Raw genomic sequence first — 21,308 nt, 5'->3', positions numbered from 1 at the left:
CTTAAAATAAGGGACCAAAGATGATTTGTGAGATCAGAGTAAAGCGAAGAAAGAAGAGTACGCTTATATCTTTTCAAATCTCTTTGCAATTTGTTTCACGTTTTTGTCTCAGTAAGCCCTGGAACGTGTGAATTCTCAGGCTCTGCAGCTAGAAACTGTAAGTAAGCTGAAAAAGAAATTTATTGATGGCAGCATCAAGAGTGACCTCAGAAGATAAATGAATTTTCACAATAGACTACAGGATCCAAGTTTATTCAGCCCTCTAAAATTATTCATGTTTAAACATTCCAATGTGGCAATGCCATTCTTGCTAGAAGATAGCAGACAAAACTTAAAAACCATAGGCACCTTGGCAGACCGGTGCTTTCAAATTCCATTTCCCCTGTATACAGGACAATTGTTCTTCTCCTAATAGCTCATATCCTTGGTGGCATGAGTAGGTAACAATGAGTTTCCCTGCCTCTGAACAATGGACAAAGTCACCATGTTCCACTCTTGTTGGGAAACCACAATTCAACTCTAGAAGCAAAAACACAACATTTTTTAAAAAGTAAACATAATACATTAGTGTACATCAGTCAAAACTGCATATACTGCTGTAGGATGGGGTAGAAATAATAAGATTACTATCATTATAATTTGGAGAGCTGCAGCTTTTCTATCCCTGTTCAAAGGCCTCAAATGATGAATGCAGAGTCTGGGCTATTGTACCCTCTCATACCCTTTCATTCCTTTTGCCAAATGCAAAGGAATGAAACACAGCTTTGCCTGGTAGCAAGAAGATACTCAGACCACTTCATCCCAGCTGTCAAAACCTCCAGCACGTTCCTCATTTCTAAACATTCCAAATATTTGACAAAAGAGAGGATATTCATTTTTAGAATTCATGCCATGCCAATAATAGCACAGGGAGTCTCATCCAAAGGAAAAATTGTAAACAACAATATTTCATCTGAAGTGTGGTTTCAACACTTTTCCCAGCTATACACACCCTCAAATACTGCTAATTCGAGTCCGTCCCTCCCATTGAAGAATGATCATCTAGCTAGTTGGGAACCTGTTATGGAATCAGAGTGCCTACAGCTAATTAAAACATTAAAAAATGGCAAAGCTCCTGGTGAGGATATGATCCCCCCTGAGGTATTTAAATCAAATGCCCATGGCATGAATTTTAGCTTATTTTTATAATTTTACTGTTTATCTTTTTAATAATGTTTTATGGTATTTTGTGTAAAGGCATGGACCTCACAAATTTAATAAACTTTGAACCATTTTTAGAATTACCTGGGTGAAACGTCTCCTGCCAAGCTCCTAAATGAATGCTGGGTATATTTTCACAAGACTCAAAATCTTTAGGAAATTTCCCAAGTATGAAGGCATCAAGGGGCACTTCAGTGAGACCCGTGGTATCACAGATTAATCTGGATAAGGAATATTTTATGAGTTCTCGCCTTTGATCTTCAGTGAAAACATTGTCGTTTTCCCACCAAAATCTATGTAGAAACAAGACCAAAAATGTTGTAAGACAGGAGCATAGGCCACAGTGTATTATGTTCCACCACTTGGCCCCACCTAGATATCAAACTTCTGAAACAATTGGCAATCCTGTTTCAAAGTTTGTTTTTTTACCAAATCCAGTTTAATAAATATCCTTTTCAGGTATTCTAATCCCCTGTGTGATTAGAATTGCATGAGGGACAGCAAAGACAAGTGTGTTAGCTGCCATCCTCAAATTAGCTCATCAAATTTACAGATGACACTGAACTGGGAGAGGCAGATAATGCTGCAGAAGCAAGAATTGGGATTCAAGATGACCTTAACAGATTGGAGAACTGGGCCAAATGAATTTCTTTTCTTTTTTTTTTTTTTTTAAAAATTTTTATTCATTTTTCAAACATTTTTGTACAATCTACTCTATCACACAGTCATCAATTTTTGACTTCCCTCAATTTCTCTGCCAATCTTTCGTTAAAGTTTCTATTGTTAAAGCATTTCTAAACTTGCTATTGCCTTTAGCCATTCCTCTAGCTTTCACTTACTTCTTTTTTTACAATATTTCTTAATTTTTCACAGAGACTCTTCAAAACCAACAAGCGTTGTCTGTACATCACATATGCCTTTCAGATACTCTGTAAATCTCCCCCAGTCCTCAATAAACTTTTGGTCTTTCTGATAACGAATCTTCCCAGTCAGTTTATCCAACTCTGCATATTCAGTCAGTTTCATTCTCCATTCTTCCACTCTTGGAATTTCTTCCTGCTTCTATCTTTGCGCCAGAAGTATTCTTGCTGCTGTTACTGCGTATTGGAAAAGTTTGCAGTCTTTTCTATTAATTTCATTACCTACCAATCCTAATAGGGCCAAATGAATTTCAATAGGGACAAATGTAAGGTTCTACACTTAGGCAGAAAAAACCAGTGGCATAAATATAAGATGGGGGACACCTGGCTTACTAGTAGTACACATGACAAGGATCTAAGAGTCTTAGTAGACCACAAGCCTATCATGAGTCAGCTGTGTGATGCAGCAGCATAAAAAGCTAATGCTGTTCTAGGATACATCAGCAGAAATATAATGTCCCAATCAAGGGAAGTAATAGTTCCTCTCTATTCTGACTTGGTCAGAGCACACCTGGAGTACTGTGTCCATTTCTGGGCACTACAATTTAAGAAGGATATTGACAAGCTGGAATGTGTGCAGAGGAGGGAGACCAAGATGATCAAGGGTCTGGAAACCAAGCCTTATGAGGAACAGTTGAGGGAATTGGGTATGTTTGGCCTGGAAAAGCAGAGACAGAGAGCAGCTATGGTAGGCATCTTCAAATATCTAAAGGGCTGTCACATGGAGAATGGAGCAAGCTTGTTTTCTCCTGCTCCAGAGGATAGGACTCAAACCAATGGCTTCAAGTTACAAGAAATGAGATTCCAAGAAAACATCAGGAAGAACTTTCTCACAGTTAGAGCTGTTCAACAGTGGAACAAACTCTCTTGGAAGATGGTAAACTCTCTTCCATTAGAGGTTTTTAACCAGAAGTTCGATCTGTTAGCAGCAAATGAAGTACACAAACAGCTCACTCCATCAGCAAATATGCTTTACTGAAGCATTTCAATAAGCATAGTGGTTACAAGTCCTCAGCCAAATCCCTGGCTGGGTGCATAGATTCAAAAAACAGTTACAGAGAGAAACCGGTGAACTGCATAGCTTTAGTGAGAAAGAAAGAAAGAAAGACTCTCACCCCTGCATGCAGCCATATAAGGAGGCCTCAAACAGCCTGGAACCTTCTGATCAACAATAAATACTAATGAGAAAGGATTACTGAGTCACTACAGGCTGCTGAGTCAGTATAGTATATCTATGAAACACTCTATGTCATTTTTAGGCCATGACAGGATCTGTAATGTATGAACTAGTTGAAGTTCTGGCATTGCAGGGATGCAGGGACCCTCGGAGGTCCCTTCCAGTTCTACAACTCTATGATTTTATGAGTCATCACCTTCCATGAGTTGGAGGCAGGTGTTTCAAGCACAGTCCCTACTCTACTCATGTAGGTGCCCTGCATGATTTAGAGCCCAGGATGAAGAGCAGGTTTGTAACATTGTGCTGGAAGCCTACATGAATGAAAATAAAACCCTCCCTCCTTCAGAAATTAACCTCTTTACTCATGGAGGTTGACAGGGACAGAAGGGTGGTGGTGGAAGGGACAGAGACAGCTCATTCTCCCTCATCATGTGATGCCGAATACAGTGGTACCTCAGGTTAAGTACTTAATTCGTTCCGGAGGTCCGTTCTCAACCTGAAGCACCACTTTAGCTAATGGGGCCTCCTGCTGCCACCGTGCTGCCACCGCACGATTTCTGTTCTCATCCTGAAGCAAAGTTCTTAACCCGAGGTACTATTTCTGGGTTAGCGGAGTCTGTAACCTGAAGCGTCTGTAACCTGAGGTACCACTGTAATGCCTAAGCAGGGCTAATGGAAGGAACAATACAAGTAAACTTACCGATCACCATCTCTCAATGCTTTCATTTGTTTTCCAATTATGCATGCAAACAGTGGACCTGTTCTGGCATCTGGAAGCATGCTTTCTACTATGCCCGCTAGCCACAAATCTATGTTGTCAGGGTTTTTGTACAGTCCCATGATTTTTTCCACTGTCTTCCTGTTCTGTATCGCTCTTGTCAGGTCACTTTCCGTCCTTAGCCTCGGCAGGTCACAGAATTCTCGCCAGTCATTGTAGCCTACAAATACGGCATTCGTAGAACAAATCAAACAAGGTTTCCCAACAGGAGCCCTGATGGCTTCCTGTGACAGCTCTGCCCAATTCCTAAAGTGCTTGATGCAAGCCTACCTGCAGTGATACTCTTGAACCTGGAATCCCTTCACTCTGATCTGAAATATGCGAGGCATGATCCTTAGAGGTAAATGGGGACAATGTGGAGGAATGGTTAGAGTTCTGGACTAGTACCTCAGAGGGAGTACCTGGGAGCCATGAAGCCTGTGGGGTGACTTTGGACCATAGCCATTGCCTCTCAGCCTAACCTACCTCAAAGGGTTGTTGTGAAGATAAGCTGGAGGGGGGGGGGAGAAGGGTTTATGACACCTTGAGCTCTTTGGGGAAACAAGAAATGTAATAGCAAATAATAAAATAAATTATTACTAGTGGTCTGCTGGCCTCTTGAAAAATGTATTTGTCACATTAATATTCCACCCATCTTTTCAGGGTGCTTATCAAATGCAATCTTCATAACAACTTTGTTAGTAGACTAGGTTGAGAGACAATGATTTGTTGCAGGCGGGAGTGGGGGAAGTCATGAAATGTGCTTATTATTTATTATTATTAATACTCCACCCATCTGACTGGGTTTCCACAGCCACTCTGGACAGCTTGCAGCACATATTAAAAATGGTAAAACATCAGACACTTAAAATTTCCCATTACAGGGGCTACCTTCAGATGTATTCTAAAAGTCAGATAGTTGTTTATTTCCTTGACATCTGATGGAAGAGCGTTCTACTACCGAGATGGCCATTAATGGTTGAGGAGGGATTTGAGACAGGTCTCCCAAATCCAAGTCCAGTGCCCTATCCACACAGCCACACCAGACTGGTGTCTTGCTTCAAATTAAGCTCTGTGAGGCAGTAAGTGGATGCTTTATATAGGGTGTATTTTATGCTTGAACCAGTACAGCATTATGATATACCAGCATTGCGTACAAGTGATTCTGGTACCATAGGAAAACATAATAAGACAAATGTAGATACAGGTTGTAATTCTTGAGTACTGGGATTTGTAATAAATCCACTTTGGTGTTATTCAGTCCAATGCACAAACTAGTCAATAGATCTGTTCTAGCTCTTTTCTGGAATGGGTGGCTGATGATGAGAAGCTCTCTGTGGACCATTTGTGCCTCTTTTAAGGACTAAATGTAGCCTGGCTTGAAGTGGGAGAACAGGATGTGTTCTCCTAATTAAGATAACAATGTATACCATGTTAATAACATAACATACATAATTTGTAAGGAGGTGTGGAAACTGCTGATAAAGACAAACTGAAGTTGTAGATCAAAATGTTCTTAAAGGCTTTAACTAAGCAGGAAAGAGTGTGCGAAAGTAAAACTATTATCAGCTGCTATTAAAATGAAATAAACAACCACAGTGCACTGATTGCTAATACAATAATATTACATTCCAGTAAATTCATTGGGTTGTACCCAATGGTGCCTTAGAGGACAGCACTTCCATTTCTAGAAGTCAGGCCACCTACTTTTGGCTGACAACCCCAACCATTTACTGTAGCCCTCTGCACCACACCCCATTATGTTCCAGAGGGTCCCAGACCCCTCAAGAACAGCTGGTGGGGTGCTTAAGAAGGTAAGAGGGATCAACAAAATCGAGGCTTTGCTTTGCACACACAGAAGTCTCTTCTATTAATCTGGCTAGGCCTCCCACTTTGGCTAGTGAGGGTGTTTTGAACAATCCACACTCACCTGCTCTACACCTGATATCATATATGATGGGTGGGGCCTGGCCAAAAGGGGCTTTGCAGAGACTTCAGATCAGCACTACCTGCAAAGCCCTATTGCCCAGTGCTATAATATAAGTCGCCTAGAGGCTTTGGCATAGGCATCACACAAATCCTGCTGCTACTATTACCACAAGATGTATTGTTAAATAACGCAGTATACCTGGGAGTCCATGATCACGTCCCCGCTGTAAATCTAATGATGCTAAATCCAAAGAGCCATTATGAGACAACACCAATAGCTTCTTGGTTAGCTCCTCATTCAGCAGCTGATCCTGTACCTGTAGTTTTGCAGCAGTTGCCAAAGTTCCTCTTAGCAGGGGATCCAAGCCACCTAAGAGTACAAAGATAAGGTTACAAAGATAAGGTAGGAGAGGGGAAGGGGTGGGCCTCTCCATCATCTCTGCTGAAAGACCAACAGCTTTTGGGTTCCTGCTGCCCCTGAAATATTTCCATCCCAGCTGGTTGTTACAAAACCTCTGTCAAAAATCTACCTCCCTCGCAGTCCATTTTTGTGTGTGTCACGTTTTTTAGATTGCAGGCCTCAGAGCGAGGACTGTCTTATCACTGACATTTGAAAGCGTCTGTCTTATCATGGGCATTTTGGAGTGAGAAAGAGGATAAAAATGCTTTAAATAAATGTATGCAGCCGCAAATCCAGCACTGTCTTAAGATAAGTGCAAAAGTCCTTGATTTTCATCCAGCCGGCTAAGGACCCTTCACTAACTATGAATTGTGCTGTAACAGCTTTGCATGCATTTTTCTTCTAGTTTTCAAAAAAACAACAGAGCAACAATGATGTAAAGATATTAACATCTTCCACTGAGTATTGTTAGGCAAATAATAGCAATATTATTTTCATTATTTTTCTTTATCAAATGTATAAATAAGCTAACTATAATTCTCTAGAGAAAGACAAGTACTATTTATAACATGTTTTTTGAACTTGAATTTTTTATTAAAGTTTTCAGGTTTCATTTCCACATTAACATCTTTTATTATACCCATACATTCAATGACTTCCCTCCTTCCCCTTCCAATGTTCTTTTAATTTACCCATAATTCCTGCATATTCTTGTATATCCATCTAAATCAGTTTTCTCCAACCTCATTTTACACCCTTTTAGATATATAATATGTTGAAGTTACCTTAATACTGCCAGCGTTTTCAACTATGTACAATTTTTAATGGGTTGCAGCCAATTAAGCCCTACTCAGAAGAGATCCATTGGACTGAATGGACAAGTTAGATGTGATTGGTAATTAAAGTCCAGCAGTAGGTTTACTTTGATCTTGATTTGATTTGATGCAATCATATGGAAACTTGTTATGAAGATAAGGCTGCAACCTTATCATATTTATCTGGGAGTAAGACTCATTTAATAGGGCTTATTTCTGACCAGATATACATAGTATTGTGCTGTAAAGCTAATAACAACAACAACAGGGCTCCAAGGGGACTTCTGGTGATTCCCTCATGAAGGAAGTTACAGGGAATCAGGCAGAGGGCCTTCTTGGTAGTTGTGCCCACCCTGTGGAACACCCTCCCACCAGATGTCAGAGTCAAACTATTTTATGACCTTTTGTAGACATCTGAAGGCAATCCTGTTTTGAGAAGCTTTTAATGTTTGATGTTTTGTTCCTTTATATTTTGTTGGAAGCTGCCCAAAGAGGCTGGGGAAACAGAGTCAGATGTGTGGGGTACAGTAATTATAATTATTAAAACAGTAAGGCTACACAAACCTCTCACTCTTCTTCCTTGTCCCTCCAAGCTGTAATTCATTCCACACAGATAAAATAACTGAATATTTCAATTTATTTTGGTTTTTTTATATGACTTTGGAAATGCTAGTCAAGAAGAGAAAAACACCTCAGCACTTGCTCTTCATGGTCTGTTTAACAGTCTGAACAATGATGAAATCAAGACAAAATCTCCCTGTTTTACAAGTTGCTAATAACTTTGCAGTAATGAAAGAAGATGTGATAGTATTAAACAAAGTACCTTCTTTAATAAGTCTCCACGGGGTAAAAAAAGCTTCATGCAATTGAAGATTAGGAAGATTTGGATCATTCTGATACTGTACGTCGAGTCTCTTTATGACTGGATGAATTGCAGCATGGCCAAAGCGGAAAGCTGCTGTAGTAAATACATTGGATACTGAAGGATTAATTGTGGGAACATAGCCTTTGTAAGCACCAATGTATTGGTTAAAAGCATCTGGTCCAATGATTTTTGGTATGTAGTCTCTTAGGGTAATAATCTGGGGTGGAAATAAGGGAAACCAGAATATTTCAGTTAATAACAATGTCATAGGAAGCCTATCGTAGGAAGCCTTGCCAGATGTTGGTCTGGTCTCCTTAGATATAGGGACATTCACTAGCAACAAGAGCCAAAGTCATATTTATATAAGCTAGATGCCAAATGGCTCCTTAAACCAGGGTTATAATCGCCAAAATGGAATGCCTAGAGGCCATTTTGGGGCCAGACAGCTCAAAAGTTGTATTTTTCAGTATGACTTTTTGGTTCCTGAAATTCATTTTGATTGTGCAGATAAAACATAACAGATAGAATTCTACAGGATTTGTGGCTGGTGCGTGAAAACAGTCAAGATCTAAGGATTCCCAGGCATGCACCTCCAGATGGCGGAGACATCAGACATCATCCTGGCACTCGGGCATCTTAACTTGGTCACAAGTGGCCGATAGCCAGGTGCAAAATCTGCCTGGCGAGTTTCGAACGTTGATTGGGGATTGGGGGGGGGGGCATTAATATCAGTGCCCCTTCCCTACCAAATTGTGGGAGAATTGTGGGAGTGGTTTCCCCAGATCAAGATTAGTTCAGCTGGAACTTTTCTAATAGGACGGGGAAATTAAGCCACAGCCAATCTGGACCGGAGGTGTTCAGTAGTCTCAAAATGTTAAGGGTGTTTCACAGCATTCTTTACTGGCAATGAAATAATATTGTCTCCATGCTGATGGATCACCCAACAAAGATATAACTGTCTTTCTATTTTGTTATAGACTTCTAGCTGACATTAAACAGAAAGTGTTCTATTATTGACCTAATAGTCCATCAGACTAACCTTTTGCAATGACCTTTATATAACGATATCCGAATCCACCTCTCTGTGTAGGCTAAGAGTTTAAGGCTGCAATCCCACATACACTGACCTGAGAGTAAGCTCCCTTGAACTTAATGGGACTTGTTTTTGGATGCACCTGTTTAGGATTCTGCTGCAAGGGAACTGTTTGTGCCATTTGAAAGTGACAAGGGAAAGACGCAAACTTTTGAAGCTGCCTAACAAAGCCCTTAGGGATGCGGGTGGCGCTGTGGGTTAAACCACAGAGCTTAGGTCTTGCTGATCAGAAGGTCAGCGGTTCAAATCCCCGCGACGGAGTGAGCTCCCATTGCTTGGTCCCTGCTCCTGCCATCCTAACAGTTCGAAAGCACGTCAAAGTGCAAGTAGATAAATAGGTACCACTCCGGTGGGAAGGTAAATGGCGTTTCCGTGCACTGCTGTGGTTCGCCAGAAGCGGCTTAGTCATGCACATGACCCGGAAGCTGTATGCTGGCTCCCTCGGCCAATAAAGTGAGATGAGCGCCGCAATCCCAGAGTCGGCCACGACTGGTCAGGGGTCCCTTTACCTTTAACAAAGCCCTTGGGGAAATGTGCCTGTTCCTCTGGGAGGCTGGTGCTACTGTGGGAGGAGATTTGACTACTTATGAGCCTTCTTGCTCCCCAGGATCAGTGCTAGAGTAGCGCAAACTGAGAAAATTGTCTCAGGTAGCAGGTATTAGCATGACAGTGAATTGGGACCCACATCCTCAGATGCCATACTTGTTTGTCTCACTACCGCCTGACTGTCATTATTGCTGCTAACACAGGCCACCTACATGCACTCCCCCAAAAACTGCAGCTTCTCGGAAAATCGCCCTCTGTGCAGCAGTTAGGCTTAGGAAAACAGGCCCCCAAAATGTGACTAGATGTTTCTCTTCCCCCAACACAACCCAACTCCTACTCTGTAGCTTAATTGCTGTGCAGGGCCAAGGGATACTCATGCTTTAGGCAGATCTATGGGTAAAGACCTATTTGTTCATAGGAATCTTCTTTCCTGTATGTAACACTATCCATGTCTTAAAGACTATTTGGTCACAAAATCCATTTGATAGGTCTAAATGGGTCTATCAGCAGACAATTCATAGTTATCTTCAAAAAAACAACAACCCAAAAACCATACAGTTTGTTATAGAAGTGCTGATAAGTGTTCCCCTGGCAAATTCTTTTGATAATGTATTAGGCTTATTGAAGCATATAGAAAAAAGCTTATAAGAAACACTGATCAAAAGAGAGGAAATGATACACTGCGATGGAAAATATGAAAACTGCATTGCAGATTTAAGATTACATTGGACTTAATAAAGCATAATGGGATGAATATGAAGTATAGAGAACTAATAAAATACATGATAGGTTTGATATAATATGCAATAAACTGAATGGACAATGCACCCAGTGCTTTGATACAGTGCATATTGAAAAATTCAGGCAGGGATAACGTAGTTTCATCAGATAATGTGTTTCACTCTTTTTTTTGGGGGGGGGAGGGGGATTATTTTATTTTTTAACACCAAAAAGGCAAGTTCAGACAAACTACAAAAAGATGTGGCTCTTTCCAAGCCCTCGGTGTTCGCTCCAGAGCAGTTAAGCTTGGCTTCCTTGCCTCATTACTTTAGCTTTCAGTTATGCTCTTTGCAAATTAACAGTGCTCAAACAGCAAAGCCTGAAATATGATAGATTATTAAGAGGCTGCCCATTGGATTTTAAGGTTCAACTCTCCTACACAATGCCTGCCAGATCATTAGTCCTGCTGGAAGGTAGGAGCATAGATGTCACAGAGACTCATTTGTGGAGGGCAATCAAACACATTGTTGCTGGTCCTGTTGCTATGATGCATTCTGTTTCCCAGCAATATTTCGAATGCATTGAAATTTCCCCAGCAGTCCTATGGTTTTTGACAGCCAATGTGCACCCTCAGTTGTGTACCTTCATTTCTGATCTATCAGATGCCACCTGAAGCAGCTCACTTCACCCTGATCCATGGCAGGATCACCCCTCATGATCTCATGTTGTCCTAGTGCTTATGGAAATGCTAATATCCTACTACATTTGGTATAAATTCATTCCAAATGTTATCGTATTTATCCATACAGAGCCTGTGCCTGTAAGCAGCCTCTTCATAAATTGCCAATGATGTCAGTCCATTGATTGAAGGGTATCGTATCTTTATTTTTCCAATTCCTCTTGGCCATTAGGGCACAGAAAAATCCATTTCCGTTGTCCCGTTGATAATTTCCATACTGCAGGTATATAGTTCAATAAAATATTCTCTGCCTAAAGATTTAACTTTTTCTGCAAGTTTTGAGAGAAAGTGCTGGACTGTGTTAAGTAAAGAACAAGGTACAAAAATGATGTGTTTCATAGAGGCATTGTCCTTGCCACATCACCAACACTGAGCTGTCTTAGCTAACTCTTTTTTTATACAACTGTAAAGGGGTCCAATAAACTCTAAATATTATTTACTGTTGTATTGGTCTTAAATTGAATGACACCTTAGGTATTGAAGCCAATACAGTGGTGCCTCGGGCTACATACGCTTCAGGTTACAGACTCCGCTAACCCAGAAATAGTACCTCGGGTTAAGAACTTTGCTTCAGGATGAGAACAGAAATCGTGCTCCAGGGGCACAGCGGCAGCAGGAGGCCCCATTAGCTAAAGTGGTGCTTCAGGTGAAGAACAGTTTCAGGTTAAGAATGGACCTCCGGAACGTATTAAGTACTTAACCCAAGTTACCACTGTATAGTTTCCCACTGTCTGGGTAATAACGAACTTGTCAAAAACTTAACGGGGGGGGGGGAATGTTTGCCATTATTTTAAGTTGCTGGTGCAGGCTACAATCCACCCCCACCCCCACCCCTTTGCTGGGCTGTAGGTGGTTTGGGTTGAGCCAAGGAGCCCCTCCACTTGCTTTCAGCAGCTCAGCCAGTATACCCCTGCCCACCACCAATGGATTGATGCCTGCATCACTCTTCTGCCCGCAGCACGTACAAGTGGAAGGAAGGCTTACACTGGTATCCACATTGGGAAAACCAAGCAGACAGTCCTGAAATGAGGCATTCTAAGGTGGGGCAGGGCTGAACCAGCCTGGGATCCACTAGATCCTGAGCAGCTCTCACAGTTGGCGCTGGCAGGTGTCGGGCCTGATCCGAGCCTGGCCGCAGTGTAATCTGAGGCTTGTACAGGGATCAGGACCCATCTTCCTGCCCCCGCCCCTTACACCACTGCCACGAGTGCCCTTGGCAGCAGCGGGTTTAGATGGCAGTCCTACTTGCAAATAGTACATGGGCACGCTCTCCTTCCAGGAGCTCATCAATGATATTTAATTAATTGGTAATATTTAACACTTATGAATTGTATCTAACTGGAGTAGCAATTGGTTCCATCCCCAGGCTGTTGTCCCATCAGAAACCCTGGTAATCTGCTGCTATTTTAAAAGCAGGATTCAAACTAATTAGAGCGAAATGACCTGCCTTCAATTCTGGACACCTTCCATATCCCACATATAATAACTTTCTGCAGCTTGAAATAAGTGGTGCCCCGCAAGACGAATGCCTCGCAAGACGGAAAACTCGCTAGATGAAAGAGTTTTCCGTTTTAGAGGTGCTTCGCAAAATGAGTTTCCTATGGGCTTGCTTTGCAAGACGAAAATGTCTTGCGAGTTCCTGCGGGTTTTTTTCCCTTCCCCCCTTTTTCTAAGCCGCTAAGCCGCTTATCCGCTATGCCGATAAGCCGCTAAACCGCTAATAGCGCTAATCCGCTAAGCCGTCAATGGGCTTGCTTCACAAGACAAAAAAACCGCTAGACGAAGAGACTCGCGGAATGGATTCTTTTCGTCTTGCGAGGCACCACTGTACTGATGGGGTAATCACTATCATATATGGCACCAGTTGCTCCTAGCGTGGCAGAAAATTGAACAACTGGATGCATCACTAGCATGATCTGGCTGTCCCTTTAAATTAGATGTCTGCTTTTCAACACGAGATCCCTACAGTGCAGAGCTTCCCGCACTGGGCACAATTTAAGACTGTGCCTTACTACCAAAGGGAAAGAAAAGGACACATCCGTATTCGGCCAGCCTTTGTTGCGAGAAATGGTCTGTATTGTGCAGTGGAGACATTCAGTCCAGCTAAGAAAAATAAAATAAAACACACAACTTTCACCTTAACAATATAGCTTTGTGACCTGAATTGAGCAGATCCACTGAAAAGAAGGCAAAAGGAATAGAAATTGAAAGTCTGCAAGCAGCCAGCCCTCCTCTTCAGGGGCATCATCTGTGGAAGTGCCTTGGAAGTTAAATATGTCTGAGCAGGAAGAGCAAACAGAGGACTGGTTTAGAGTTTTTTTTAAAAAAAAGAATTAAATGAGATACGAGAATGAAGCTAAGATTGCATCTGCAGTAGATGTCTTTCCTGATGGAAACATTAAACTAAGTTTGAGCTCCATGCAGCAAAAACGGAGTGCCAGAACATCGGCATCAGTGCAGTCCTCAAGAGCTCAATGCAGATACAGTCCTCCAAGGAAAGCCCAAGCCCAAGAGGATGCCACCGTGGTTAGTGAGCAGAGGCAAGGAAGCTTTTAGAGGCAAGGCGGCTTCCTTCAGGAACTGGAAGCCTTGTGCAAATGAGAATAAAATGGAACATAAAAGAAATGCAAGCAAACAATAAGGTTACTGCCTAAAGTCTGGGACACAGAGTGGGGAGACTTGGATTTAAATCCTTTCTGTTATTCTTTAGAGGTGCTTTAGCAGTGAATGCCCTGCACTGGTAGTGGGTTGGACTCGATGACCTTTGAGGTAGCTCTGTGATTTACTTTTCTGATTTAGAACTAGGTTGCCTGTCTTAACAGCATGGGGAGTGTCTAACTGGGTGTGACACAGAGATCTGGGCACTTGCTATCTTTCCATTTTAATGCCCCCATATAGAAAATAGTGATATTGTCTTCACAAAGTATTTTTTTTTATGTGTGGGTGTATGGATGGAAAAAAACAATAGTGCTGAATAAATCCTTGGTAATGATATTTTCCCAGAGGAAAAAAGAATATTTTCAATTGCCTTTGTTCTCAGAGAATCTAAATCTTTCTTTAAAAAGGCTACAAAAGTTCACTGTTATAGCTTTGACTTTCCAGTTTTCATATTAGTGTACCAAACAAAACAAGGGTTTTCCTTTTCCCCGCCCTTTTACTATATCTGCTCTCTCTTTCTCAGCCTCCTGCAATATTTCCCCCCCAAGGTTATAGCTGGTCGGAAATAACTCTTAGAGTGTAAATGAATGGGCAACCTCAACTATGGAGGCTGCTGACGCTCTAAGTAGCCGAGTTGCATATAGAGTTGGCATGTGTGTCCCTGAACTGACTAAATCCACTCCAAATCATTTCTAATGTGCCACAGGCTGATCTCATTAATCTCTGATACTCAGACAGATGATGAGTAGCCCAGAGTCATACACAGAAAATGCCTTTTGGAAATTATTTTGTCTGAGGGCAGAACGTGTCTGATTCCAAGACACTAACATTCGAGTGCCCAGAAGCCTAGTGTGCATTGGGTTTCTTCTTTTTCTTTCCAGATTTGTTCACTGCTAACTAGTGCCAAAAAGCCATTCTGAGCCTTTCAAGGCAATTATTTTAAAGCAAACAGCACATTTAAGACAGAGGGACTTGCACAGTGCGTGCGAGGAAGCTATAAGGAAGACTAATGTTCAGGGTCGTTAAGAGATTTTTATTTAAGATTAAATGAAGTGTGCAATCTTTTTGTATCCTAATTAGAATTCTCACATAGAAATGTGAACAGCTTCATAAAGAGCATAACTTAGACGGTCTGATGCCCAGCTCCAAATGAGAGATGCAGGAATAACTTTTGCTATATATTTTATTGCCATTAGGTGGCATATTTCTCTTCACAAAGGCAACTATAGTCCAGTTGCCCAAAGTCAAAATCTGCTTTTGGGAACATGAATCGGGCTGCCAGAACGCCTAACCACGTATTCTGATCTTGGACTCAGCTATACAGCAGCAAGTAAAAACAAAACAAATTCCTTCCAGTAGCACCTTAAAGACCAACTAAGTCAGTTCTTGGTATGAGCTTTCGTGTGCATGCACACTTCTTCAGATATATCTGGTATCTGAAGAAGTGTGCATGCACACGAAAGCTCATACCAAGAACTGACTTAGTTGGTCTTTAAGGTGCTACTGGAAGGAATTTGTTTTGTTTTGACTATGGCAGACCAACACGGCTACCTATCTGTAACAGCAGCAAGTAAAACGTTTTAAGTGGGTTGTAAAGTGCATTATACAAATTTGACACTAGATGGCGATGGTGAGCTATGGCAAATTCAATATATTTTTCAAAACTTTTTTTTAAAAAAAGAATTGCACAACATTTTTCATATGTGTCTAGATTCCACCCTTCTCTTTCTGTATATCATTGTAAGATGGAAGGAACATTCCTCCTCCTGTTGCAACACTATATCTTCTCCCACTGTCCTCCATTTGTTGGGGTGCAGAACTTCTGCACTGCAGATCCTTTTCTGCTTGTGGAGGATACCTGTGCCATTTACAGCCCTGATCATCTAGTTTAGCCTGCATAGTGTGGAGGACTCCATGAGTGGTGGTGACAGTGAAATGACGGAGGGGGCAGGTTTTGTGGGCACACCCTGAACACATGAACAGGACTACTGTGTGATGAACTCACCTTTGTTGAGTATGAGCAGTTTCTCAGAATGGCAGGTATATGCACCTGATCAGTGTAGCATGCTGTTATTGGATCAGTAGGCAGACCACTGAACTTCTTGCCTTAGACATAGGAAGCTAATAGAACCATTATCCTTTCTCTCTCTCTATGGTAGAGCTTTCAAGTGATCAGTTATTTCTTGAGAAGAAAAAACAAAGTCTAGCATATGCATGCTAGACTTTGTTTTTTCTTCTTCTCAAGAAATAACTGATCACTTGAAAGCTCTACCAGGCTGCTATGTGTGGGTTTGCTTTTATTGATCAATCTGTCCATGTGCCCAGGATGAACAAGTCCTTGTCTATCGATGCCCCAGAATAAGCTGATAGATTTCTGAGGTGGAAGCACGAATACTGCTTGGAATTACAGGTGCACAGTCACATGCTCCAATGATCCTCTGTGTAGAAAAACCATCTCTACAAATAGAAAACCTTGCTTTCTGATCGGCAACTGAACTTTTCACACTTGAGGTCACATAAAAAAACCTCTTCCCTGAAGTGGCACAGTCCTCGCTATCACTTTAAGATTCAACTGCCTCATTTTAGTGCATGTGTAAGCCAGGCCTGAGCATTACCCACTACAGTTGTACCTTGGAAGTCGAACAGAATCCATTCTGGAAGTCCATTTGACTTCCAAAATGTTCAGAAACCAAAGTGTGGCTTCTGATTGGCTGCAGGAAGCTCCTGAAGCCAATTGGAAGCTGCAGAAGCCCCATCGGATGTTCAGCTTCCAAAAGAACGTCCGAAAACTGGAACACTCGCTTCTGGGTTTCCATCGTTCGGGAGCCAAGGCAATTGAGATCCAAGGTATGACTGTATAGGTTTTGTATAAGAGGTAGGGCAGCTACTTGCACATTGCCCCCAAATAGAAAGGACATTATTAGAAGAGGACAAAATATTAATCAGATTTGCATAAGATTTGCACAGGCTAATTAAGATGTATAGGTGCAAATTTAGAAACAATTATTATGATTTAAATAGAAACACAATCCACCCAAAAATAGTGAAAAAGATTGTGGCAAGGTGACCTGTATCCAGTCCACTATCTAGATGCAAAATGTAGATCATCAACTTCAAGGCCCTGTAAATGCAAGAAACCAACTGGATTCCACCCATGTTCTGTAAGTTACTCATGCTCCAGGCTAGCGTTGCTATATTCCAAGAAGTAAAATTCCAGACACAAAAGTTGTTCAGTTTTATTGGGGGAAATGAAACTTCCTCCTTGTTGAGCAGCCCTACTCCAGGCTCATGTAAGCAGCTGGAAAGATAAATAGGATTCCTTCACAAAGCACCATATGTATGTGTGTGTAATCTACGCTTATAATTTTTCATCTTGCTTCATGTGGTAAAGGGCGTTAGAGGCAAAGCGTTTGTGCACCGTAAATCTCTAATCTCTTTTAAGGAGTGCAGTTACATGCCTACAAAATGCAATTTTGCAAACTATGCCCCCAAAGAACTGTAAGGTAGAACTATAAAGTGGAACTATAAAGAGAAGTTATCCAGGATAAAACGCACAGGGCAGCAGAACTTGCCAGAAAAGAATGAGAGAAAATTGAAAGCATAGACTTAAGAGATGAAACAAGCTAAGTACTCTCCACCCCTCTTCAAATAGTTGGAAACTCTGTAGACAAGGAGAATAAAGCTCATGGACGATATGCCTGCTAGACATAATAAAGGTAAAGGGACCCCTGTCCATTAGGTCCAGTTGTGGCTGACTGGGGTTGCGGCGCTCATATTGCTTTATTGGCCGAAGGAGCCAGCGTACAGCTTCCGGGTCATGTGGCCAGCATGACTAAGCCGCTTCTGGCGAACCAGAGCAGCGCACGGAAACACTGTTTACCTTCCCGCTGGGTACCTATTTATCTACTTGCACTTTGATGTGCTTTCAAACTGCTAGGTGGGCAGGAGCAGGGACTGAGCAACAGGAGCTCACCCCCTCGCCGGGATTCGAACCGCCGACCTTCTGATCGGCAAGTCCTAGGCTCTGTGGTTTAACCCACAGCGCCACCCATGTCCCTACCTTGGCCCCTAGGAGTTGGCTAATAGGGTGCAGGGTGTGTGTGCAGAGTGACTTGGGATAACAGGCAGCTTGCAGATAGAGAGGGCGCAGTGATGGGATTGATGCCTACTGGTCCAAACCCATGTCAACACTTCTTTTGTGCATAGGCTCAGTGCTCTGGAGCCCTGAAAAGAGCAGTTGATATGCATGGCCCAACTTGCATCTCCAACTGAACAAGGGCAGGAACCGTGGGTGCAATCCTCACCCCCTCCCATGTTTATTTACGCAAACACACTTTGTTTTTTGTATAGCGTCAGAATCAAAAAGTATGATGCGCAACGACATGCAGGTAAATGTCAGCTTACCTGATGCAGCGCGCCAATGATTTTGCGGGCCTCTTGATAGACAGTTTCAGGACTCCAGTGAGGGTTGACTTCCTTCAGCGCTTTTGCCAGGCGGTTGTGCTCTCGCAACCAAAGTGTATGCATAGCTGCCAGTGAAGGGACTTCACTAGCTCGACTGTCTCCTGCCATGAAGCATTCAATCCTTTCTTTCTTGTCCGCCTTGGGGTCTTGGGCGCAAAGGGAAGGCACCTGGGTCACAAAAGGAAGGTATTCGCGGCCATTGTCAAAATATCGAGTGTTTATTCTCAGGAGACCCTCTTCGCTTGTCAGGTTCCTCAGTTTGTTCTCTGTTGCAGGCGTGCTGCCATAAACAGTCGATGCGTCAAGGAAGGAGGTGAGGCTGTTAATCTGTTGCCTTGGATTTAAGACAGAGAGGTTTCCTATGAGAAATCCTTGGAGACCAGTGGCACATGCAGGGGATGAGCGGTAAAATGGCAGGCAGCTCAGGCTCGTAGAGAACGTATCATTGGCAAAAACCTGTGGATTAGGTAAAATACCTTTCGTTAGGGAACATACTGCACAACTATGACACAACTCTTGCTCATGCACATGTGGCTGAACTCTTAGGGCTGCTTCTTATGGTGTATTGTGCACACAGTGGATTAGATCTCTGAGTGGAAGGCCTCTTTCATTTTCATGACACATCAGTTGAAATATACTCGGAGTCAAGAGTGGATTTCATGCTCTTTATTCAGCTCATAGTGGTGAGGAGGAATGAATGTTTCCCCAAAATATCTGCTTTATAGACATTATTTACACAATGGGCTGCACGTGATTGGCTCATTCCGGGATTCTCCTGTAGGCCAATCAGGTTGTGGATTCACTTCCAACTGGAGCTGGATTGGGTGGCTCCTGCGGACCAATCAGACTGCTGAATTGTTCTAGGACCAATCAGACTGCTGCATTCTGAATCCTATTGTTCTAGGACCAATCAGACTGCTGCCTTTTGGATCCTATTTAACTCAGTACATAACATCAGTTGTCAAGGGAACAGGGGCATGTGCACAAATCATACCCTTCGCCTTGCACTTGGCATAAAGCAGTTTAATGCCCTTGTTTAGAAAGGACAAATCCTTTTCATTGTTACTGTTAAATAGTTGGGCTCTATAGGCAAATTAAAGGAATATATTGATATATATTTTTGCTGTTTTGCTGGTCTGATTGTGTTCCATTTTACAGTTCCAGGTCTTTATTTGAAATTTATTCAGTGGAAAATCTGCAGTTTCACTTTAGGCACCAATTAATACCCCATCAATACATAATCACTCAAAGGGCCCCCAAGTTTTAATGGACACAGATATCATTTGCAGTTTCACAACATATGGGCTCTGTTTTTAAAAACTGTTTTTTTGTGGGGTGAGGGGGAAGAGTTAAAATATGAGAATATATAGGGTATTGGTCTTGTAAACACGTGTATTACTCATGTGAATGACAAAGTGGTTAAACAGGCATAATTGGGATAAGGCGGCCCTTCAAGTAAACTGTTCCTAAGCTGCTAAGGGCTTCATAGTAACACTTTGAATTTGGCCCAATAGTAAATTGACAGCCACTGTTGATCTCTGAGCAGAGGTGCACTATGCTGACACCAATCTCAGCTACCACCAAGGCTACCTAGGTCTCCAGAGATGAAGCTGGAACCAGAAGGCAGATTGCATTCCTGCTCCTTCAGAGGAAGTGCAATCCTGTCCAGGGCAGGCAATTGGCCAATTTCTCAGATATTTGTAAGAATGATGGGAGGTTTTCAGTAGCCCACCAGAATAAAGGTATGTATGTGCGTGTGTACGTGCAGTATTTGAAAATGAAAGATGCACAAAATCCACATACATGTTTTTTTACCTGACATACCTACAAGAAACTACGACTTAGAAATGTGTTTCTCTCCCTGGCCAGACAAAATGAGGGTCAGCTGGCTTAGCAGATGCTGGAAAAGAGAGAATGAAAGCAAGGTGTTGGGAGGGTAGACCTGTGTGTACACATGGCCGTCCTACAACCCCTAAGCTAACCTGGTGCCCTCAGCTGCAGGGAAGGTTGATGTTCTGCTGCTGGTGTTGAAGTAGACTTCTGTGCACAGAATGCAACATGATGGAACTCCATCTTATCCTTTTTTTTTTTTTTAATAAATATTTATTAACAGTTTTTATTTTTAATTACAATACCAATAAACAATACAATATAACACATCTCTTAACATGATTTTCTTAACTTCTTTGGACTCCCTCACATCTCCCGCTCCTGTGTTCCTGACTATAAAATTTTATCCAGCAAATTTACAAAGGAATCAAATGCCTACAAAGGAATCAAATCGTCGTCGGGAGGCCCTGTTGCCCCTACCCATTTTGTCTGAAGTTTAGCAACACATCACCTAATGTAATGAACCATGACAAGGCAGGATAATAAAAATGGGTCCTTCCCTCATGGGGCAGTCCTCAGTGAGAACTCTCAGTTGTGAATTTCAAAAGATAACCAAACTTTGGAAAGAGGACAAATTTTCTCTGCCATTATGTACGATTGTTAAGGAAGGGCTGGTACTTTTCAATACAGTTTGCTAAAATAACCCCTCAAGGGAAACCTCTGCAGTGCTTTGATAAAGAAAAAAAGCACCAGCTTTGTAGAGTTTGCTGACCTAATCCACCTTTTCTTCTGTTTGCTGTTGAGAGTAGTTCTTTTTTTTTAAGCATATACTCTAGAAGTCAAGATAAGCTCTATAAACCCCTATATTAATCTTGCAGGTATCATATATTACATTATAAATGCATCAAATCTGTTCCATGTTCAATGTGCTATTAACAAACAAAAAGGGGATTTTTAAATTTGTGTTAATGCAGGTGGAGAAAAACCAGCCTGAATGGGGGAAATGCCAGGCACACAGAGAGGAAATCTGGGATTTAAATGAAATGATGAGGGCTGAAGGATACTTGTAATGGAGCTTTAAAATCTGTGGCTTAATGACATTCCCCCCCCCCCATATTATTCAATAGGCCGTGTTGGGTTTTTTTTTCTAAAATAGCACTGAAAACTCATTACTGTGGGGAATGCTATCAAGGAG

At 42.0% G+C, this 21,308-nt stretch overlaps 1 protein-coding gene across 5 annotated transcripts in view; it reads right to left on the bottom strand.

Annotated features, from left to right (window-relative positions):
- Positions 1-21,308, bottom strand: part of TPO (thyroid peroxidase) — a 114,310-nt gene that overhangs the window by 29,084 nt on the left and 63,918 nt on the right. For all 5 annotated transcript variants that reach the window (XM_081856919.1, XM_081856918.1, XM_081856920.1 and 2 more), the window contains exons 8-13: positions 18,224-18,739; positions 8,022-8,280; positions 6,183-6,353; positions 3,998-4,235; positions 1,285-1,493; positions 349-519 (exon numbers count right to left, since the gene is read on the bottom strand). In XM_081856919.1, the coding sequence (XP_081713045.1) occupies positions 349-519; positions 1,285-1,493; positions 3,998-4,235; positions 6,183-6,353; positions 8,022-8,280; positions 18,224-18,739 (1,564 nt within the window). The remainder of the gene's footprint in view (positions 1-348; positions 520-1,284; positions 1,494-3,997; positions 4,236-6,182; positions 6,354-8,021; positions 8,281-18,223; positions 18,740-21,308) is intronic.

Source organism: Podarcis erhardii, assembly GCF_964252035.2.
Source record: "Podarcis erhardii genome assembly, chromosome: 3".
Taxonomy (NCBI): Eukaryota; Metazoa; Chordata; class Lepidosauria; order Squamata; family Lacertidae; genus Podarcis; species Podarcis erhardii.
Note: the sequence above shows the minus strand (reverse complement) of the source record. Positions and strands in the feature narration are given on the sequence as shown.